At 43.8% G+C, this 19,647-nt stretch overlaps 2 protein-coding genes across 6 annotated transcripts in view; both read right to left on the bottom strand.

Moving 5' to 3' along the window:
- LOC143182752 (neo-calmodulin) overlaps positions 1–19,647 on the bottom strand; it is a 69,878-nt gene that overhangs the window by 24,018 nt on the left and 26,213 nt on the right. For 2 of the 5 annotated variants that reach the window (XM_076383948.1, XM_076383945.1), the window contains exon 1: positions 3,496–3,623. The exons of the other annotated variants lie outside the window; for them this stretch is intronic. In XM_076383948.1, coding sequence (XP_076240063.1) covers positions 3,496–3,582 — 87 coding nt within the window. In that variant the 5' untranslated portion in view covers positions 3,583–3,623. Of the gene's footprint in view, positions 1–3,495; positions 3,624–19,647 lie in introns of those variants that run through there. 5 annotated transcript variants of the gene reach the window in all.
- LOC143184153 (uncharacterized) lies at positions 4,260–18,971 on the bottom strand. Its single transcript, XM_076386186.1, has 2 exons — positions 18,732–18,971; positions 4,260–4,401 (listed from the first exon to the last, which is right to left on the bottom strand). The coding sequence occupies exons 1-2, from the start codon at positions 18,969–18,971 to the stop codon at positions 4,315–4,317; spliced, it is 327 nt and encodes a 108-aa protein (XP_076242301.1). The 3' UTR covers positions 4,260–4,314.

Raw genomic sequence — 19,647 nt, forward strand, 5'->3', positions numbered from 1 at the left:
CTACGTTTGTGATCGAAGCAATACTGTTGGTACATTATTAAAATTTTCATAATATTTTTTAAAAATTAATCCAGTTTTGAAAGGTACTTCTTTTATAAAGGACGTAAAACCAAGCAAGTCGAACGAACGAATTTTCACGCTGAATTACTCGCTCGTCAGGCTGTATAAAGGTATCGTACCATGTTTCCTACATTTTTGCACCTTTCAACCCATTTCCAACCTTCAGTAGTGACTCGATCACCGTATCGTATCGTATCGAGCAAGCGATCTGGGAATGAAATACTCTACATTAATTTTACGAGCAAAGATCGAACGGTGGCCGAGAAATAAACGTTTACTGCGTTTAGCAACCCGCTCGTATCCAAAGCGTGCTCCAACTTTACTCCCCTGAAATATCTTTCAAAGAAAATATGTCACGATTTCTTTAGCGAAAAAAACGGGAATTTTCTGGGGGAAATCTGGTCCGATTCACGTGAGTGCACCGAGCATTTTCTGAAACATAAAACGCGCCAGTGGGAAAGGATCGACAGCACGTTATCGGCAGCTATCGATTTTCAATACCAGTTATTCGACTCAGCGAGATTCTCGTTGGCCGATTCCACGGAGCGAGCTCTCCAACTTGCCCTTGTAACGTGTTTCACTTCGAATGGAGGAGCACGATTTCAGCGGAAAGAAAGATACCGTCGCAGAAACTTTTCACTTCATTGTTTCCTCCTCCACGAAAAATAGGGGATGGGTCAACGATAGTTCCGATCATTTTATAATTGATTTCTTATTCAAATATTCATTGAAATAATCAAATTTAATAGAATACTCATTCTATTAAGAATAATTTTTAAATAAACTTTACTCGAAATCAAGACACAAGGAAGAAAGGACTCAGCCACCTTTGAGCAAGGAATCTCAGCTCATTTGCATTCGTACCGTCAATATCGTTGCTTCCTCCGTATAAAGCCAGCAAAATCTTTCCTAAAACGTTCGCCATTTAACGAATAACGCTTTCAACTTTTGGTCAGCAACGAGAAGCGTTTAATTGCTCGGACGCAATGAAAGAACAGCGTTGAGGGTGCTCCATTCGCGACTAGCTCAAAAACCGGCGCGAGTTCATGGATCGTTAAAATTCCAGTCATTCGTAAACTGCCGCTAATTGGATGTTCGCTATGGGAGGGCAACGATGGACAAGCTGAAAATTTGCAGTGAAAATTTGCAAAACAATTACGCGACTGGGGAGCCATTTGCCGCGAGATACGTGCCACGTTCGACACGCGAATAAACGCAAATTATTCTCCACAATACGCGGCTATACAACGTGACCTTCAATGAGCGTATCACTTTATATGAGGCTAACTAAAAAAGACTAATTCAAAATTTTAGAATAATCTTACGGCATGGGAAGCTCTTACGACAAAAAGGACTTGGAAAGTCAAATATAGACGCATTTGAATCGATAGGCGACGATTCAGCTTCAATGCAGTTATGATAAAGACACTAGATATGAGAAGAGAATTTGCGTAAAATAGCTATATAAAATTTTGTTTACGATTCCTCGCTAGACATTTTCAGAAGTTAATGGTTTGACAAATCCCCGAATATTCAGGATTATTTAACTCGGTTCCTACGATAGAAATAATTTTTCGTTTGGGAACGGGCGTGTCAGGTTCTCCCGGACGAGAAAATGTGTATAACGCGCGTATGGAGTTCCAGGAGCACGATAACGGAGGACGACAGTAACTTACTGGGAGCATAACGATCTGGTTAACGCAAACGAGAGGCGATAAAACGGTAGAGGCGAATCGAGATATCCCTGCCCAGTTTACACGTTGTTGAAAGCATTCGGGAGCGCGGTTTTCAAAGGAATGAAATACACACAATTGGTTATCTAATTATTATGAATATTTCAAAATAGCCACTTATTTGTAAGAATTAAGCAGATGATTCCACGGTAATTTCGGAGTAAGGAATGTACTCTTATCATCTCAAAACGTTCTCCAACAATTCAGCAAACGATGAGCAGGGATGTCTAAAGCGAAAAGTCCCTTCAAAGTCGGCCAATAATTGTTCTGCATCACGAAGTCCCCAAAGGCGTCTTAATTATAACGTTTGCGAAAAAAGCCGCGGAGAAAGAGCAGCAGCATTCCGATAAGCGGCAAATCGAACAATCGAATTGGGAAAGTTCGTCGTCCGGTAGAGGCGGATTTAATTTCCGGTTCGCGGTGGGACATGGCCATGTAACGAACTTTCTTATCGTTCCTTCGTTTGGCTTTGATCCTCATTAGTGCCCGTTCCCTGAGCTTCGACCAATTATCTAAAACCCGCGGTTTGGCCACTTATTATATATACCACTCTCGCATATGTCCTTCTCCCTTTTTGTAGAACGGAGTAAAAAACAGTACGTCATTAGATTAATGGAGTATTCTCATTTAGGGATATAGTTATAAGAAAAACCAGCTTCGAAAAAAATATCTGTAAGGCACAGCAGAACTTGAAATTCTCCAGAAAAATGCTATACATTGTAGTTAAAAAAATGTCCTGTATGATCGATCATCCGAATGGAAATACTCGCTTAAGCGACGTGCTCTCGCACCGCCGCGACGGTGTGCTCATTAGTATGCACCCTCCGCGCCGCCACCCTCTTGCGCCCCGATCCCCTTTCGGTCTTCCAGGTGTCTCCAATGTCGCCCCGCGCGTTATGAATTGTACTCGCGTAATCTGCTTCTCTCGTTGCAGGCGGGTAACGAGATTCATGCGGACGCTCTGTGGTTCCCTTGGTCGTACCCTTTCGAAAATGCGACGCGACTGGTCATGGGAGCTGTGTAAAATTCTACACTCGAGTATGTTGCGTGCTCGCTCGAGTTCTGCCGTGACGCCACGAATGCCATTGAACATTGCGAGAATTTTTTATGGCCCTGTGCATGTTACGAGGAATATGGTAAACGATACGTGTTGCAGCTAGATAATATCATTAGCGATTAGGTATGCGAGTAATGCAGGGTGAGTCACCTAACTGGATGACCTTAAATTGCTCGTCAATTATAAAAGATAATGCTGCAAACGAGAACTGTACAACACTGGGCACGATCTGGAATAAGATAATCTTGCGCGTTTATCGATGTATGACACCTTCGGTTTTCTGATTGATTCGTTGAACATTCTATTGGGAATTTCTAAGAGTATTAAAAGGTTGACAGTGTTATTAAATTTATTAATCGTCAATTTATGCCTGAAGCTTTCAAGTTAAGGTCGTCTAGTTTGGTGCTTCAGACTATACAGATTACTTCAAAGGAGCGAAAGGGAAATATCAACCCCAGTGTAACTCCTGAGCAGCCTAAAAGATATTTAAACATCTTCCTCTGAAAAAATGTTGTTTCTTCTTTGCCATGACACGTCTTTAGATATTTCTTAAGAACTATGAAGCACCCTGTATCGTAAGATATCAATTACCATCAACTGTGCTCAATATTAGTGTATCTGAAAATATATTCACGTGGATGTTACCTTGCTCCTGTTTCGCGGCGTGAAGTCCTCTTTGCTGGCCTTCCGTCGCTTGTCCTTAAGGATCATTCTCGCCGCGGCGAACGCCATTGTTGCACTTTCTTTGATTCACTCGACCGTCCCGAGAAATACGCGCACAGTGATGCACAGCCAAATACCGGGTACCCGGAAACGAAGATACTTAACGACGAAAGAGAATTGATTTCTTATTGCTTTTGGATCACACACAGATTACTCTCGACTCTCCACGAGCGAGTATGTACAAGTGGCTTGGAAATTCGCGGATACTACTTTTGTACTACACGATATCTATTACGCGACTCTTCTTTGTAGTATCACTTGACCAAAGACTAAGGTACGGATGTCGTCCCTTTCGCTGCCGATCTTATGCTTGACCTCTTCTACTGGCGGTCTCTGCCTCGTCTCGAAGCGAAGGGACAAGATCTCTGAACACTATCGATTACGATTTTAAGGATAAACACAGCCAGGGGTTTCACAACTAAGATTGACTAGATTTCTCCTTTCCCTCGTCTTAACGAGCCTTTATTGTGGAGAAATTGATGCTGAGCGACGACCAGCGTCGCTGTTGATGTCTCCTTTTCCGCTCGCTTCTCGTGAGTAGCTCGTCGACGGCCTCTCGTGGAAGCTCGACGAGGACATTTGCCTGTCGCTACGTCGCCGTCAGTTCTAGTGGATTATTCCTTCGTGAGCTAGTAACCTTAATGAATATAATTTGTGAATTTCAGTTTTCTTTTTTTTCTTTTTTGATCTCGTATTCTTTGTTTGTTTTAACGCGTGAATTTTGTGTGCTCCTTCGAACGACTACATTCCAGGCGACACGAGCCGCAGCTGATGCGTCCTCATGGCTCGATCGATCGGTCGTTGGTTATTGCAATTATGGCCATGGATCTAGAAAGAAACAGTCTCGTTGACGGAGTCTCGCGTTTCACCGTTTTCTGCGCTTCGTCTAGATATCGATCACTTGTTCGGGCAACAATGTTGCGGAAGAACCAAGTGCACTGCCTGCCCGTTTAAATAATTGAATACACGTGCACGTCTCCGATACTTCGCAATCGCTCAGCTAAAATTATCGCGAACTACTAAAAATGGTAACTAACTTTCTCTTTGATTTGTTGCCAGCGTTCAAACTTTTAATAGTGCCTCAAGGATATCGTGACAAACTTTTTATGATGTCTAAAATCGTGGGTGGAGGTTTATTATATCCTAGTATTCCTGACACCGGTTCAGTAATTTAGAGAAGATTTTCAAGCAATTGCCTATTGGAAGTTATCGGGAGTGATACCAAAACGTGGGTGACTGCTTCTTTGATTTGTTGCCAATGGAAATGTATGTACACTAGTGAGAGGATTCCTAAATGATTAGGTACCCAAGAATATAACTAGTTATTCTTATAATTGAAAATCAATTAAGGAATCCTTTGATTCTTTTGGATCAGTAGTTGTTCCAATTCAGGAGAACGTGTATCTAATACAATAGAACCTTGATTAACTAGACCTTGAGTATCTACACTTTCTATTATTTAGAGTTTCGATTATTGGGTGTATTAACAATAAGAGTACAGTGGAACTAAGAATAGCTCTCGATATTAACTTCAAATTAGGCTTTGATATCGTACTTCATAGGTACATAAAGTTTTGTCATTAGGTTAATGTTTGTACCAGATCCTACAAGAACGTCTCACATTTCTATCGACACTCTCACGAAGCGCGTGTATTATTATCAAGAGCTATAAAAAGGGCAAAACTCCGCGAGAGCATTACAGTCTACTTCCTCGCGTTACACCTGTTGTTGTTCTCTCTTTCTTGTTCCGGGAGAGACTTCCACTTGCGATGGAGCGACAGAAAACGCGAAAAATTCTCTTAGAAGTGAGGTCTGGAGTGGCCTATTCAGGATGACGAGAACGAAAGTAGAATGGGCCGCGTTTGTGTCTGGCTTCAGCTGCGAAACTTTTCTAATTAAATTCGTTCGCCTGACGCCTCGATAGATTTCGCAGACGTGTACGGGGAAAAATGTTGTTGAGAACTCGAGTGAACCCTCTTCACACCATGCGCTCAAGCAATTTAGGTGGCGATGAAAAATTTGATGGCGGAATGTGCCACAGAGATATCCCGATCGGTTATTCGAAATAATTTGCTGAAACGATTTAAGTTGCCCCTTTCAGCTCGCTAATAAGAAATCTTGAACCAAAGTGGTGGTAGTTCAGTGAGTAGACAGTTCACAAGTTTCTCTACTTCTCCTAGCAGGCTACAAGTACGGAATGAAGCAAGTACCACAAAAAAGTGTGTCACATGATAAGCACCCAAGCTCATCATTCGTGACAAAGGAAATCTGCTTTGAAAATTCACTGTAGAGAATCTCGACAATGGTCGCCTTTGAGGTTAAACGAGTGCATCTTTGACTCTCTCTTTATATTACATAAGAGATATTATCAAATTCTCAGGCACAGCAAAATTGAAGGAAATTCATTTAACATGTTTTGTAAAGTATCCTCAAGAACAAGTTTTAAATTGGTTTTATATCAGTAACAAGAGTCATCATTCTCCCCCAAATGTGTGTTCCAAAGTTTCATAAATTTCGCCCACGTACTTCATTACCACAATTTTTACAATACTTTGACGAACTCCAGAACTCCCAGGTTCAGTGGTATCCCCTGAACCGAGAGGAAGAATCGCCTACACGAACAAATTGAATTTGCATGTTAATGGCCTAGCGCCGTGGCGTGTTTAGCTCAGCGTCGGCTGTAATTTACGAAAAAATCGCGGTTGTCTTCCAGTACACGACCTCCCAGACCGTTTACCCGCTGATAACGAATATTTCACTGCTGCTGTATCTCGAGGAGCGGCAGATTGTAACAATTTGGAAACTGGAGGGAGCCGGGCAAGTTAAATCGCTTCGCCCACGCAATTAGACGCAGACCTCGTTCTCGTAATTCGCGTTTCGCTCTAACGAGACGCGAGAATCCCGCGATAAGCTCGCGTCACGAGCCAGGACGTGTCACGGGGTTAGGGCGGGGCAGGGGAAGTTTAAATCGATGCAGCAGACCGTGTTATTCGCGCCTAATGCAGGACCCAGAGGATGACGCCTGCTTCGGAACACTCGACGGAACCGAATTTATCTCGATCGTCGTACAATCGCTCTAAAATCTCTGTAAAGGTGTCAGCAATCGCTGAGTGAAGTTATAGACTCCCGTACTAGCGATAAGCGATGAGGCTAATGTGTTCTTTAACATTAAATTAACAATATATTGAAGAAATTGTAAAAAATACCAGCGATTATACTAGCCCAAGAAAAGGTAAAATATTTTATGAAGTTTATAGATCATTTGCAACGAGCGAAACGAGCGAGTTTACCTTTAATTATTCCCAGATATGCAGTCGCGTTTCTGGCCTGGAAAACGAACCACTTAGCAGTTTAAAAAGCAAGCACGATAATGCGTCAGTTGCCGACGAGTTCGAATGAAGTTTAGATAACAAACCAGGAACCACAAAGTGGCGTTTTACGATCGTAACGCGCCAGAGAAACGTAAAAGCCCCGTTAAGAACGCTACCCGACGGCCGTGTTGTTACAGGTTGCTTTTCGAGGCGTGGCCGCGCACGGACGTCTGGATCTACTTAATCGATTCCGCGCAGAGTGGCGAACCTGCTCGAATTTCCTATGGAATGCCTCCAATTAAACGGCGCGACAGGGTAATTTTTACTCTTTGTAGGGGATACATGTATAGAATGTTTGTTTAAACCGTAGTTACGAAGTCTCGATTCTCGTGTAACGGTTGAATAAGTTACGACCCCGTTATCGATTAGCTGTTTGCAATCTAAAATCAGATACCCGCGAATGTTTCCACGAATCTGATCTGATTTTTATAACGAATGGCGCAACTATATTAGTCACGGTACATCTGCCTTTTTTTTAATTGGGGCATTTATAACGATGTAGACGTACTTCACTCATATTTCTTGTGAAGTACGAAGAAACTTGGAGCATCATTTTTTAATTAATTGATATCGTAACTCTCCAGATACTTAATCACCAGGAAGTATCATAAATATTAGGAATTTTTTCATAGCTGCAGGCTTTCACGAGGAAGCCTTAACGCCTCGAACGAAGTACCCTTTATCAATCTATGGAAAAAGTTCTTAGTACTTTCTTATGATAGGCTAACCAAAACTCTTAAGAGTTTATTTTTAATTTATACCCTCCTCATTCAGTAGCCGCCGTAGCTCAGTTTCCATGGAGTACGCCGAAGAAAAGAGCCTGGCAGATTTTATTCTCCCCGAAGCCGGCAGGAGATGGTAACGATAGTTCGAACGACAGAGTAATAACGTCGATAAGAGCGGGCCATTGAAACTCCGATGGGATTTCTCGAGGGCCAGTTTCATTGAAAAATTGCAATTTCTGGCCGACCAGGGCTAACAATCAGCCGTCTATAGAAAAAGCGAACGGATTTAATCGGGTGCGTGGTGGGCATCGATCGACAACCATTTTCCTCTCGAAATTAAAATATTGGATCCACCATCCTCTTACCGTGTTTCATCCCCCGTGGAAACGGGTCGTATCGCGCGACAGTATTTCCTTCCGGTCCATTGCCGACCTGCCTACTCTTAAATCGCGTCTCGAGCTTGCCTCGTGCCATCGAATGACGAAACGGGCGAAACGATACGATAAATGCGATCGACCAGCCGCGAAATCGGATCGTCGATAACGAATCCTCTGGGAGAAGATCGTGCCAGAATTCGACGGGATTACGAGGATTTCAGGTCTCGTTTTCGATGAGGAAAACTTCGACCCGATTCGCAGAGGAGCGACGTGTTCGAAACGGAAAGATTAATCTACGGTGTGGCCTACTTCGTGACGAATGAAACAACGACGTTTGATCAAAAATAGGGTACCTTAACAATGTTTGCGTACGCGATGAGTATGATTGATAGTTTAATTTTTGCACGTGGATAGATCTAGTAGACCCTGTCAGACATTTTTCCCTATTTCGTTAAAGGATTCTGTACAGTACAATCTATAACAAGTGCACAGGAAGAAAGCAGAGCTCACGATACTTGGAAGAAGATAAATTTCTTAGCTCCTCGTAAAATATTCCGAACTCCAGTCAGTTACAATTCCGCCTAAGTGAAAATAAGCGTTTCAATGGGATTCTAACGACAACTTGTTCGCACGTTATGTTGTCCCAGCGGGACAGGCAGAATTTACAATCAGTTGCTACTCTCGTCACGATTCCCTCGGTTCTGCGAGTCGTTGTGACGCGGCCTCCCTCCGTCGGAAGCTTGAAACTCGATTAAACGACTGCCGATGCAACGTCGCGGCGCGAAGCCACCGGAAAGCGGATTAATGTCGCTTTGTATCGGTCCTGCGGTGCGCTCGAGGACGAACCTGACAGACTTGACGTGATGGTAATAGAGAGAAAACAGCTTGAAAAGAGACCAAGAGGAACGTGAATGGCGGCTGAGGCAGAAGGGCTGCGGCTTTGAACGAACCGTCACTGACGCTTCGTTCTCGACACGTCGCGTTTGCACAGTCGCAGCGTCGTGTCAGCTGTCAGACATCATTAAAATAGCAATGAATTTTAAAATAGCGAACTAACAATTATTTATGTTCTCTGTTATTTGAAATTTTTATCTAGATAAGAAATCGGTTCATCTCATCTCTAAAGCGAAAATTCAACCCATGTCGGAGGAATAGAGGAATTGACGTACCAAGAAATCGGCGATAGAGGGGTGAATTGCGATACATCTTCGCTCGCGTTTCAGGAAGCAGGAAGACGGATTTAATGAAACATTCACGTTAAGCAATTCCGGGGCACAGCCAGTTCCTTCCTAATTTATCGTTTTTCGTCGAACAGGCCGATCTCCCGGTGTTTCGTTCATTATTGATAACGAGCTTCCCGGGAAGTTCCGAGTGGAGGGGGTGGCGGCCTCTCGAACCTCCCTCGAAATTGCAATTTTCTCGTACGAACGAGCGGGAATTTGTCTCTTGCTGCGCTGTCACGTTGGTTGTACACCCCACGAGGAATCAAGGACTCGGTTTAAAGCTTGCGTAATAAATTCGATAGCTCCAGACGTTATCAGATATCTCATCAAAAGGAAATCGCGAATTTATCGAACGATCTGGACAGAAGAATTAGACAATTGAGGTACTTGTAAAATGAAAGTACAGGGACGTCAATCGAACTGTAATGTAATAACATAAATATAAATTATAAATGTGTGCAACATAAAATACTATAGCAATAAAAAATAATTTGAGATTTTCTACCTAATCAATTTTACTAGCTTTCAATTGTATCGCTCTGACATACTTCCTTTTAACAGTATAACCATCCCTATACAGAAAGCACCACCTAGTTAAGACAGAAACTGACCCTTGAAAACAGCTGCGAATGACTTATTAATCTACTACAACATGCCTCGAAAGGGTGTCAAACTAAAATATCATTAGTAGGAGCAATTTCCACGCGACGCGTGGACACTTTCTAGAGGCTAGAGGGTCGAGCTCGCGGATCGAAGCCGAGGACACAAACGTGGCTAGAGAGACACGCAGAAAGCGAGCGATAAAACGAGCCAAAGGGAAGGAAGGACAGGCTGGTCGTGTATCCAGAACAATATAGCGCGTCCCATTCGTTCGGTCGTGCGTGACTGGGGGCTGTTAACCTAAACAACCAGCCACGCCATCGATAGCCCACTGACTCCGTTTCTCTGCATACCAGCAGCGTGCATACACGTCCGTCGCGTCGAGTTTGTTGCTGTCTCATCGACAGCGGCCCATCGAACGTATGCGAAGTTTCGTTGCAAAAGCTTATGGTGCCTGCTGATGAGAATCTTGCACAATTTTTTTATTACTTTTTCTCAACAGTTCCGAAAAAAAATACCTTCTAAGACTTTATTTGATGTAAGTCCTGCTGAAGAAGTAGCATTACAGATAATGATCGTTTATTCTTCCAAGTCGAGTGGATCTTAAATAGTGTATCCCGTTTGAACATCGTGGAGTGTAGAACAAACAAGACCACCGTCTTCAAGAAGCGAACGTGATAGAAGAATCGTTTGTGCAACCTGAATGATGATGCTAGGAGAAACTTCCATTTAAAACTCATTAGTCTGATCATTGAAGGTGTCTTAAAATGTGCCATAAAGTAGCCTTAACTGATATATGTAGCCTCGTTAAAAAACGATTCTCATAAAATATATAAATCCCTTGCTAAGTTTATATTGATTCACTATATAATTCTACGTAAAAGTCTCGACATAAACTGAACATTTTCGCTTGAAATCGCATTATTGATTCAATCCTACCACGAAATAATATCTCATAGGTCTGGTTCCGAGAAAATAGGAAGCTGACGGTCGTCCGAGAGTTCCTCTTCCGAAAATCGCGTCTTCCGCGCGTCCTGGCCCATCTTTGTCACTCCCGCGGGAACTTGGCGTGGAGGGTAGTATTGATCACTCCCACGCTGCACCCACCTCCACCCCCAACGTCCTCCGACCTCTGTTTTCCATCCTCCGTTCTGCATCCTCCGTCCTTTATCCTACACCCCTCTACCCTGTCTTCCTCCAACCTTTCATCTTTCGTCCTTCGTTCGCCTAACTCCCCCACCCCCAGGCCATCGGCAAGCGTTTGCGAGCGTGTCGCGATATAGTGTCTTACGAGATTATCGTCGATCGACTGCCAGTCTTCCCTATAAATCGACATCCCACGTCCGACGTCGTTCGTCTAACCGAAAATCGAATCGAGGCGCAAAATTTTCATTTAGCTCAGCGTTTCACGGCACAGGGCTACCAGCAGCAGTCACATTAACTGTCCACTGACAAAAGGCAGGGTCCATCCGACGAAAAATCTGGTAATCCCTGTCTGAATAGACTGTGGAGCTAGGGATCCAGGAGCTTCGCGCTTTTTGCGTCCCAGCGCGTACCGAATCGCCTTTTCCAGCTGAAGCTTTTCACGTACGCGACACAGGACTTTCCCTAACTACCGCGCCGCGATTTCCCCGAATGCGAGACCGAGGATCGAGGATTAACGGCTCCAGGGTAACAAAGGCTGCTTTATGTGCGCAATCGATACACAGGCGAATATTGCTCAGCATCCGCAGTCCAACCGCGAGATTTACGAGCCGAGTGCACGGCTTGTGGCTAATAAACGCTAAAAATATTCCTCATTTGTGACCTCCTGCCTAACATTCTCGTTCTTCGTTTTTTTAAAATCAAAACTGTCGTTCAATTAACGCGCTGTTAGCCTTACATTCAGCAGAAAGAACTAGCTACAAAAAAAGGTATAAAAATCTCTATAAAAAGAATAAGTATAATAAGTTTATTGAAACAGAACTGCCAAGTCCCTGAATGATAGCGATAATATTGCATAGCCACAGCTACTAAAAAATTTATGAGGAAAAGTTAGAGTCATTTCCAACACTGGTCAAATCTGAGGACTGTTCAAAGTCTCGATGGTTTTCAAAAGTCTTGATGAAACTCTTCTGTTTCTTTCGATGAGTTGTATCAGTCTGTGAAGTTTCCATCCCGCATCCGTGGCTCGGGGGATGATTTATGGGAAACCGTCACGGGGGAGGTATTCCAGGGTAGCGTTTCGTCGCTGACAACGCTGGATCGTAGCCAGGCCCGTCGCCAATCCCCGGGTCACAGAATTTCCTTGTTACATATTAACGCGGGATGTAAGTGAATGTTGCGTCTTCGTTGTGGCGAATTCGAGTGGTTGCTCGTCCCACCGCGAGAAAAACGACTGACAAGACTCGTCGAGGTCGGGATCCTTGACGTCATAGGAAGCAGAAGTTTGTACGGTGTTGCGAGGACAAAATGAGCGCGATGAAAGGGCGATTTGTGAGCGAACAAGCGGACGTCACGCAGGGTTGACTTTGCGGAAGACGGCCTGCACCTGTTGCCGTTGTCAATAAACTTCCCTGAGCGAAATTTCTTATCGTATCTGGTTCCAGAGACACTTCTGAACAATGCCATTTCTTTCCGCGGCTGAAAGACAATGTAGCGTTTCATGATCTATTCATGGGGAGCATTAACGAAGCGGTCTGCAAGCTGCTGGTCTATCAAAACTGCGTTTAACGAACGCTCAAACGATCCGCTGTTCTCGTTTGGCGTAGAAAGCTCTAACGAGCTGAATCGCTCATAAAAGTCATTAGCTTTAGTATCCTATTGAATTTATAGACTTGTATGTTTGGATGAATAGGGTAGATTTATGTTAAAAATGTGGGTAAAGAAAATCATGGTGAATATGAGTCTTAAATACACTCTTAAAAAAGGGCTGAAAAAAGGATGAAGTTCTTTTTAATGAATTGTAAGTTTTCTTAATTGTAGGTGTAAAGCTTGCACAGCGCTTGGGGAGTAGCATTAAAGATGAAGCAGTTTTCTCACTCCAGAAACGCACATTCTTATTCAGTCTTCAGTATTTAAGAAAACTCTTTATACAAGCTTTCTATTAATCTACAGGCCCACCTCCCTATTGCTAACCTCCTTCAAATTACCTCCTATGCAACTCAGAATCTTTCTCTATACTTTTCTCTGACAATTTACGGAAGCCTCTTCCCCAATGACTAGGTAGCTTTTCAATTCTCTATTCCAGTAACGTCAAGACCCAAGATTCGTTATTAGAGAACGGGACATGATGGCACATCCGGGACAAGAAGAGTGGCAGCTTGAATTTGGGACACCGTCTTCGACTAGTCGGGCAGGAATCTCGAGCGGTTACACGATCCGAGGCGGCTTATCGAAACGGGGGTGGTTTACACCGAAATCGCCGTGTATGCACGCTGCGTGCGTACGCGTGCGCACGCTAGGTAGCCCAGGTTCACGTCCTAGTTACGATATCGAGCTGCGGGAGGGCAGGGCACACGAAACTCGTCCCTGTCATTGACTACTTGTCTGTAGACTTCGACCTCCCACGCTCAGGGCGGAGGTGAAAAGTATCTGGGCGGCTGTGAGCAACAGATTACGCCAGAACAGGCTTTTAAGGCTGACTGCGATAACAAACGCGAGTTGGTTGGGGAAAGCATGAGCTTTTCATAGCTTCCAGTTTACTGAGAAGATAGTCACTGGAAGTAGTCTTAGCTCGAATAATTCGATACATAAAGAATATTGTTATAAAATGCTTATTTTAGTTATGTGTATTAGAATGCAGGTGAGCATGGCCTCCCGAAATTCATATGCAGCGAAGGTATCAGAGGCACTGAGGAGATAAAGGGCATAATTGGGGAGCAGAGAGACTGAACGGGATATAATCGAGATAATCACGGCAATTAACGATAGGCACACCTGAGAATAACGCTTCTGCCTCGGAGGCACTCCTTATCGAAGGAGAGGTAGTTGAACAACAGCCAAGTGGAACTGCATGGTCATTCTCGTCACAGAAAGAGACCCTGTAATCGACTGAAACGCGGTGGAAAGGCTCGAGAATAGAGAAATGGTAGCCCAGGATCGAGCTGATAGCTTCTAGACCCATTGGTCCACCGAAGCACTCACCTATAACTGCTGCCTCCACCACCTCTCTACCCAACCCTCTATTTTTTCCAAAATACTCTTCCTAAACTACTTAAACTGCCTTGAAAAGAAACATAAGGCTTTCCACAGTTTCACTTCTCTCAAGACTGAAACATTCCTCGCGTGATCAAGCGACCGGAAACGGAAGAGTCGCAGGAGAGGCGGTCAGCGAAGGGAGCGTAAACGTTGAATGGAGGGGCTGACAGGAAACGAAGGGAAAAGCGACAGGGAGATGCATCGCGAGAAGGCACGAGTGTCCCTGGTTATCGCTCGAATAAATCGAGCCTATTTAAAGGGGCCTGGGTTCCTCCGACGAGAAGAGAAATTCTCTGGAACGTCGCCGATGGGACGAGGCAGCTCGTTTGTCGTCGCGCGACTACCCTCCTATGCTGTTCCACGAGAGCAGAGGAGAAATCCTCTGAAATGGTATGTCAATCTCGTGGGAATATCGTTTCAAAGTCGTTCTTGCTCCCTTCAAGCGTGAAGGCAACTTTTCTCCTTCGATTATCGAAGCGCGATTCAGTCTGTCAAAGACTGATTATCGAGTATCAGGGAAACACTGTTATTGAAACGACCTATTCAAGCTAAAGAAGTCTGTGATAATCGTGAATCAAGTTTGCACGACGAAATCACCTGAGAAAGTGGAATTCCCTTTACATAACTTAATTCTCTCTTAAGTTTGTCTAGCATATCGTTTATACAGGTGAACGATTTTCCTAGGACAACGAGGATTGGAACACGAAGCAGTTTAAATATGGCTTCAACTTCATTCATAATTCCCTTCGGTGGTGAATTTTACTGAAGATTGCTGGAAATAGAATTGAGTGGTTGAGGGTGCAACGACTCGATGCATGATGGAAGATAATGACAAGGTGTCCAGCCGACCCGCCTAAAAATATCGTTATCAGGGGTCGCGTGGGCTTTTGGAAAAAATTCGTTCTCGAACTCACGCGACTATCAGTCTAGAATTTCGCATGTTTTACAGAAGGGTTGAACACCTTCTACGCGACCAATGGCCCTCGTTTATTATTCCTGCTTTTATGGTACACGACTTTCAGATACGTATCTACCCTTCCAAGTAATTACAATTGGAAATGGCAGAGATTCGTGATAACAGAGGGTGTCGCGAACGTCGTTAAAGATAAGACGGTTCAAAACACTACTCTGAAAGCTTTGAACCACTTTTTATGACTTCTTTGTGCGCATAAAATGGAAGATTAAAGGTTTCAGGAGAAATCAACTTGAATGTATTCGAATGCAGCTGAATGCATAAAATAGGAGATCGAGAGAAGTAAATAAAAGCATTTACATTGAAACATAATTGCCAGAATATTTATTACTTGCAATATTACATTCTATCAAAAGCAAACCATATCCTCTACAAAGCTTTGAATCACTGGTTTATGGTTGAAACCCATTTCAGGAGAACGCGATACGTCATGTACAGGATTAGTTGAACCTCGTTAACAAATATTGCATTTGCACCCACAGAGGGCCGTAATCTCAACAAAAGTGTTAGTGTGCTAACGAGCATAATCGTTAAATTAGGAAAATTGTTTCAGGCACGCGTGGGTTAACGATCATCGACACGCAACACTTGTATTAATTGTTATAATTTAATGGACCAGGCAACAGGTTTCACTGTTTAGAAGACTAGCTGATTTTTGGAAATATTACCTCCAAATCGAACTAGCAGCGTAAGGTCTCCAAAGTGAAGAATATGTTGTAAAATAAGATAAACTAATATCCAAAGCCATTTTATTACTTCACTGGCTTCTATAATCTGATTATCGATTCGATATGCTAAGGGTATACCTTTAACATATGTGTGTCAACGTAACGGTATTACATATGCAGCCAGTTCATTTTGCAAATGCAGTTTTTCGATAGCCCCATCATTCCAGATATAATTTACGAAGGAAGCGTAATTAACGAAGAAATTGCGACCAAGCCTGATGCTGCGGCTTCTAAATACGAAACCACACGTTCCAGCGAAATTATTAAGCTGTACCCTACGAAACATCTCTTTAGAGATGGTCTAGTAACAGTTACAGGTGTGGGTAAAGATGCTAATAATTCAAAACGTTTCTGCGCACACCAAATTAACATTCAACTTGCAATAGCATTAAAGTCACTTTTTACTCCATAATCTAGACTATGTAGAAATATTCCTTTGACGATTCTTTTATTCCAAGACATAAAATTTGTATCGCATAAAATTCATAATTAATCTAGTCTCATTTGCATTAATGATATCCCTTAAAACTCGTGCAATATACCCCCAGATATTCCACAGACGAATTCTGTCATAAATTTCACAGACACGAACGAAAAGGTTGGACCGAGATAGCCTATCAATCTCGTCCACTCGCGGTTTATCGTGTCTGTGCAGGGACAGTCTGTATTCCCTTGATTACGCGCGTCTGCGAGCCGGACGCATTCTATCGGGATGTCATTCCTCTCCCATTAAACGGCTCCCGCAAAACCAGTTCGTTTTGGAGCGTCGATTCTATCGGTCGATTATCAAAGCAGCCTCCACTGGCAACAAATCAGCATTAACAAATAGAAGCCCACTGACAAAGAGTTGATCGTGGCTGGGCATCCTGAAACGCTGAACAGCGCGGAATGCTTAAAAGCCACTCGATTAAGCGGCCTTCTGGCTATTATTCTACGAAAACGAGACAGGCAGTGCGAACTCCCAGTTATCGAACACTCGAGGAATTCGATGTTTCGCGAAACCGAAACGCTCGTCGCCCGGAAGCGCCGTCGCTGAAGTATTTCAGCGATTCCAGCGGGAACGGCGCTGCTTCCGACGGTTGTTTCAGTTTAATTGGATTCTGAAGGAAGTGAGATTTCTCTCTTTGACCAGACAGTTTTCGGAATTAATTAGATGTTTAGTTAGGTACACCTGCTTGGAAGAGTAAGTGTGTGTACAGTAGAATGTCTCTTGTATGAATTAACGAGAAATGCAGCTGGGTAATTGCTCATATTTCTCACGCCGAATACTTTTTTTTAATAATAATCATAGAAATAGTAGAGATACGGAAGTGTTGGCGTTGCTTTTAGTGACGCCAAATTATTATCAGAACATGATTAATTTACTACTTTAGTAATTGGTTTATGAAAAGTCACTTTTAAACCGAAGCTTCTCTTTCTATGATAAACAAAGAAAGGTTTGAATAAAAGAATAGTGAAACTCAGATAACAGGACACTTGTTTATCATACATTCTACTGTACACGAAAAATCGGTCAAAGGAAAGGTGGATTTCCTTTTCATCGATATCGGAAGCTATATCTAGGCCAAGGGAACACTCCTCATTCGCTTCGTCCTTTCTCTTTTTCGACAAGAAATTGTATTATTAAATGTCGAAGATGCTCTTGTGCAATGCGGTGCAAGTTAATGCCAAACCGCTCGAGTATTTCCTTGGCCAGGTCGGGAAGAGATATCTGCTCGTGTTCATCAGTGATTGGGACGCACGTGGTCATCTTCGTCCTCCTCGAAGAGGCAACTTCACCTTCCCCAAGACGTCGCGCGTACACGCGATGCGAGTGTTTCGAGTGGCCGACGTACGCGTTCAAAAGAAAGCTCTTGAAAGTCTCAATTCCACGAGCTTTTCATTTACTACTCGCTCGAAGCTGAGGAACTAATTCTGTGCACAGTGGATATCGTCGAAAGTGGAAGTAACAACTTGACGATAAATTATATCCGTTTAAAAGAACACTTTGTTATTATAGAGTGATTAATGACCCTCTAATTAAGGGGCAATTCTTCCTAAGACCGTACACGTTTCCTGAGTGTCCCTGTTAATTTATGAAAATGTACGCAAAACTGGAGGGAAATTGAACGCGTCACGCGTGCATCACGTGCTCGCGTGTAGAAGCTGAAACGAAGCTTTCAAATTATTCTCCAAGAAACTTCTTTAGAAGGAAACATGCTTAAAGACTTCGAAATTCAAACTAACTCCACTCGCCAATAAAATTCCATTAAGATACCCATGCGGGTCCAGTGGAACTGGTCAAGGATTGCGACAATACGGCAGAATAAGTGATTCGAATCAACGATTCGTCAGGAGCCACACGGCCAGACTTACAACGCGTCCCGTGGGAAGAACCTCGACTGGCACAGCCTTTTCACCGAGAGTCTCAGTCAAGAAAAAGACATTAGCCCAAAGGAAATCCATTTCCTGGCGAACGAAAGAGGGGGGGGAGGGCACGTTGCCTCCGAAAAGGTCTCACTCACACGGCCGGAACGTCGATTCAACGAGAAAACGATTCCACACTCTGTGCACAAAAGAACCGCGAACACTTGCGTTCGACTACACGTTCATCCCTCGTACCAGCATTCCTGACTGGGTTGCGCTCGCGAAATCGTCCAGAGTGCCCGCCATTTTCGCCATAATCACTGTAACCGTCGCCGGCTGGCCCCCCCATTGAATTCTTTCGCGCACCTCCGAAAATCCATGTACGTATGAAATTCTCGCTGTACGTCGGCCATTTCGATGGGGAACTGAAACTATTCGGGGTTCGAGGAGAGTGAAGTGTCAGACACACACGGCGTGGCGGGGGTAGAAAGACAGGGTGACGAGAGGTCGTGGAAGTATTGGGAAGTGACGAGATAAAAAGTCTGATGGAAGAACGGAGACAAAAAGGAGTCGTGACGAGGGGTTTTGAGGAAGTGGTTCCTCAGAGGGTGAAAAAGTAACCGCTTACGGACTTACGTGCTCGATGGTGGGCAGATGGGCCGTGACTGACACCCCCGGTGCCACCACGCGCCCCTCGCGCACCGACTCCGCGATTTCCAGGCGCGAGAGTGCGCAAGCTCGAAGCCCCGCACGACCGCCACGATCAGAGCTTCTCCGGAGCTTGTCCCGACCCCCGAGAGCATCATCCGTGTCGACCGACCGTACCAACGACCAATGTGCTCTAACGGGCATCCTCTCTACGTCTACGTACGCCATTCTCAAGGGTGAACGTCTTTCTCTTTGGGTTCCTACCGGAACTGTGCTTCCGGCTGGTCACCAGAGCGTCCGCGTGTGGGGACGATTACCTCCTATCACGATTTTTCTCCCCTAAGTGATTACAGTAAGTGGAGAAGTCGTGGGAGGAACATTTTTATAAAGGTAAACTTTTGTGGGAGGAGTAACTAGTTAATTCAAATAGTGTAACTATATTTATTTGTAAGTTCTGGACATTAACTGACCGCACTGAAAGCGGAATCTTTGGAAACCCGTAGGAGTCGATATTTTAGTTATAATTATAGAAGACAATTTTAATAAAATATGGAATTAAAATTTTATTAAAAATATAATCAAAGGAAAGTACTATTCATTCAATACTGTGAAAAGATCCTGCCACCAAATACTCGTCTCCACCTTTTTCACTTTGGAGCACCCCACAGGAAATCTTTTAGAAATCGAAATATCGACGACAGATTCAATAGGAAAGCCCGCGCAGCTTTGAAAAAACAGTTATCCTGTAATGGAACGGTCGAGATTCGACGAGATTCGATTCAATCCCGTAGCTTGCGACACGGAGATCCTTAGGAACCGCCCCAAGGACCCTCCAGAGATCCATCGAATGGTAAAAACCCACAGTGGTGTCTCTATTCCGCGTCTGAGCGGATCGATTGGTCGA

Source organism: Calliopsis andreniformis, chromosome 9 (genome assembly GCF_051401765.1).
Source record: "Calliopsis andreniformis isolate RMS-2024a chromosome 9, iyCalAndr_principal, whole genome shotgun sequence".
Taxonomy (NCBI): Eukaryota; Metazoa; Arthropoda; class Insecta; order Hymenoptera; family Andrenidae; genus Calliopsis; species Calliopsis andreniformis.

Excerpts from the sequence above, each read along its gene's own strand:
- LOC143184153 (XM_076386186.1), bottom strand. The coding sequence starts at position 18,971 with ATGGCGTACGTAGACGTAGAGAGGATGCCCGTTAGAGCACATTGGTCG. Across the intron at positions 4,402-18,731 it reads ATCTGCCCACCATCGAGCAC|ATCCATGGCCATAATTGCAA; the intron begins GTAAGTCCGTAA and ends GTTTCTTTCTAG.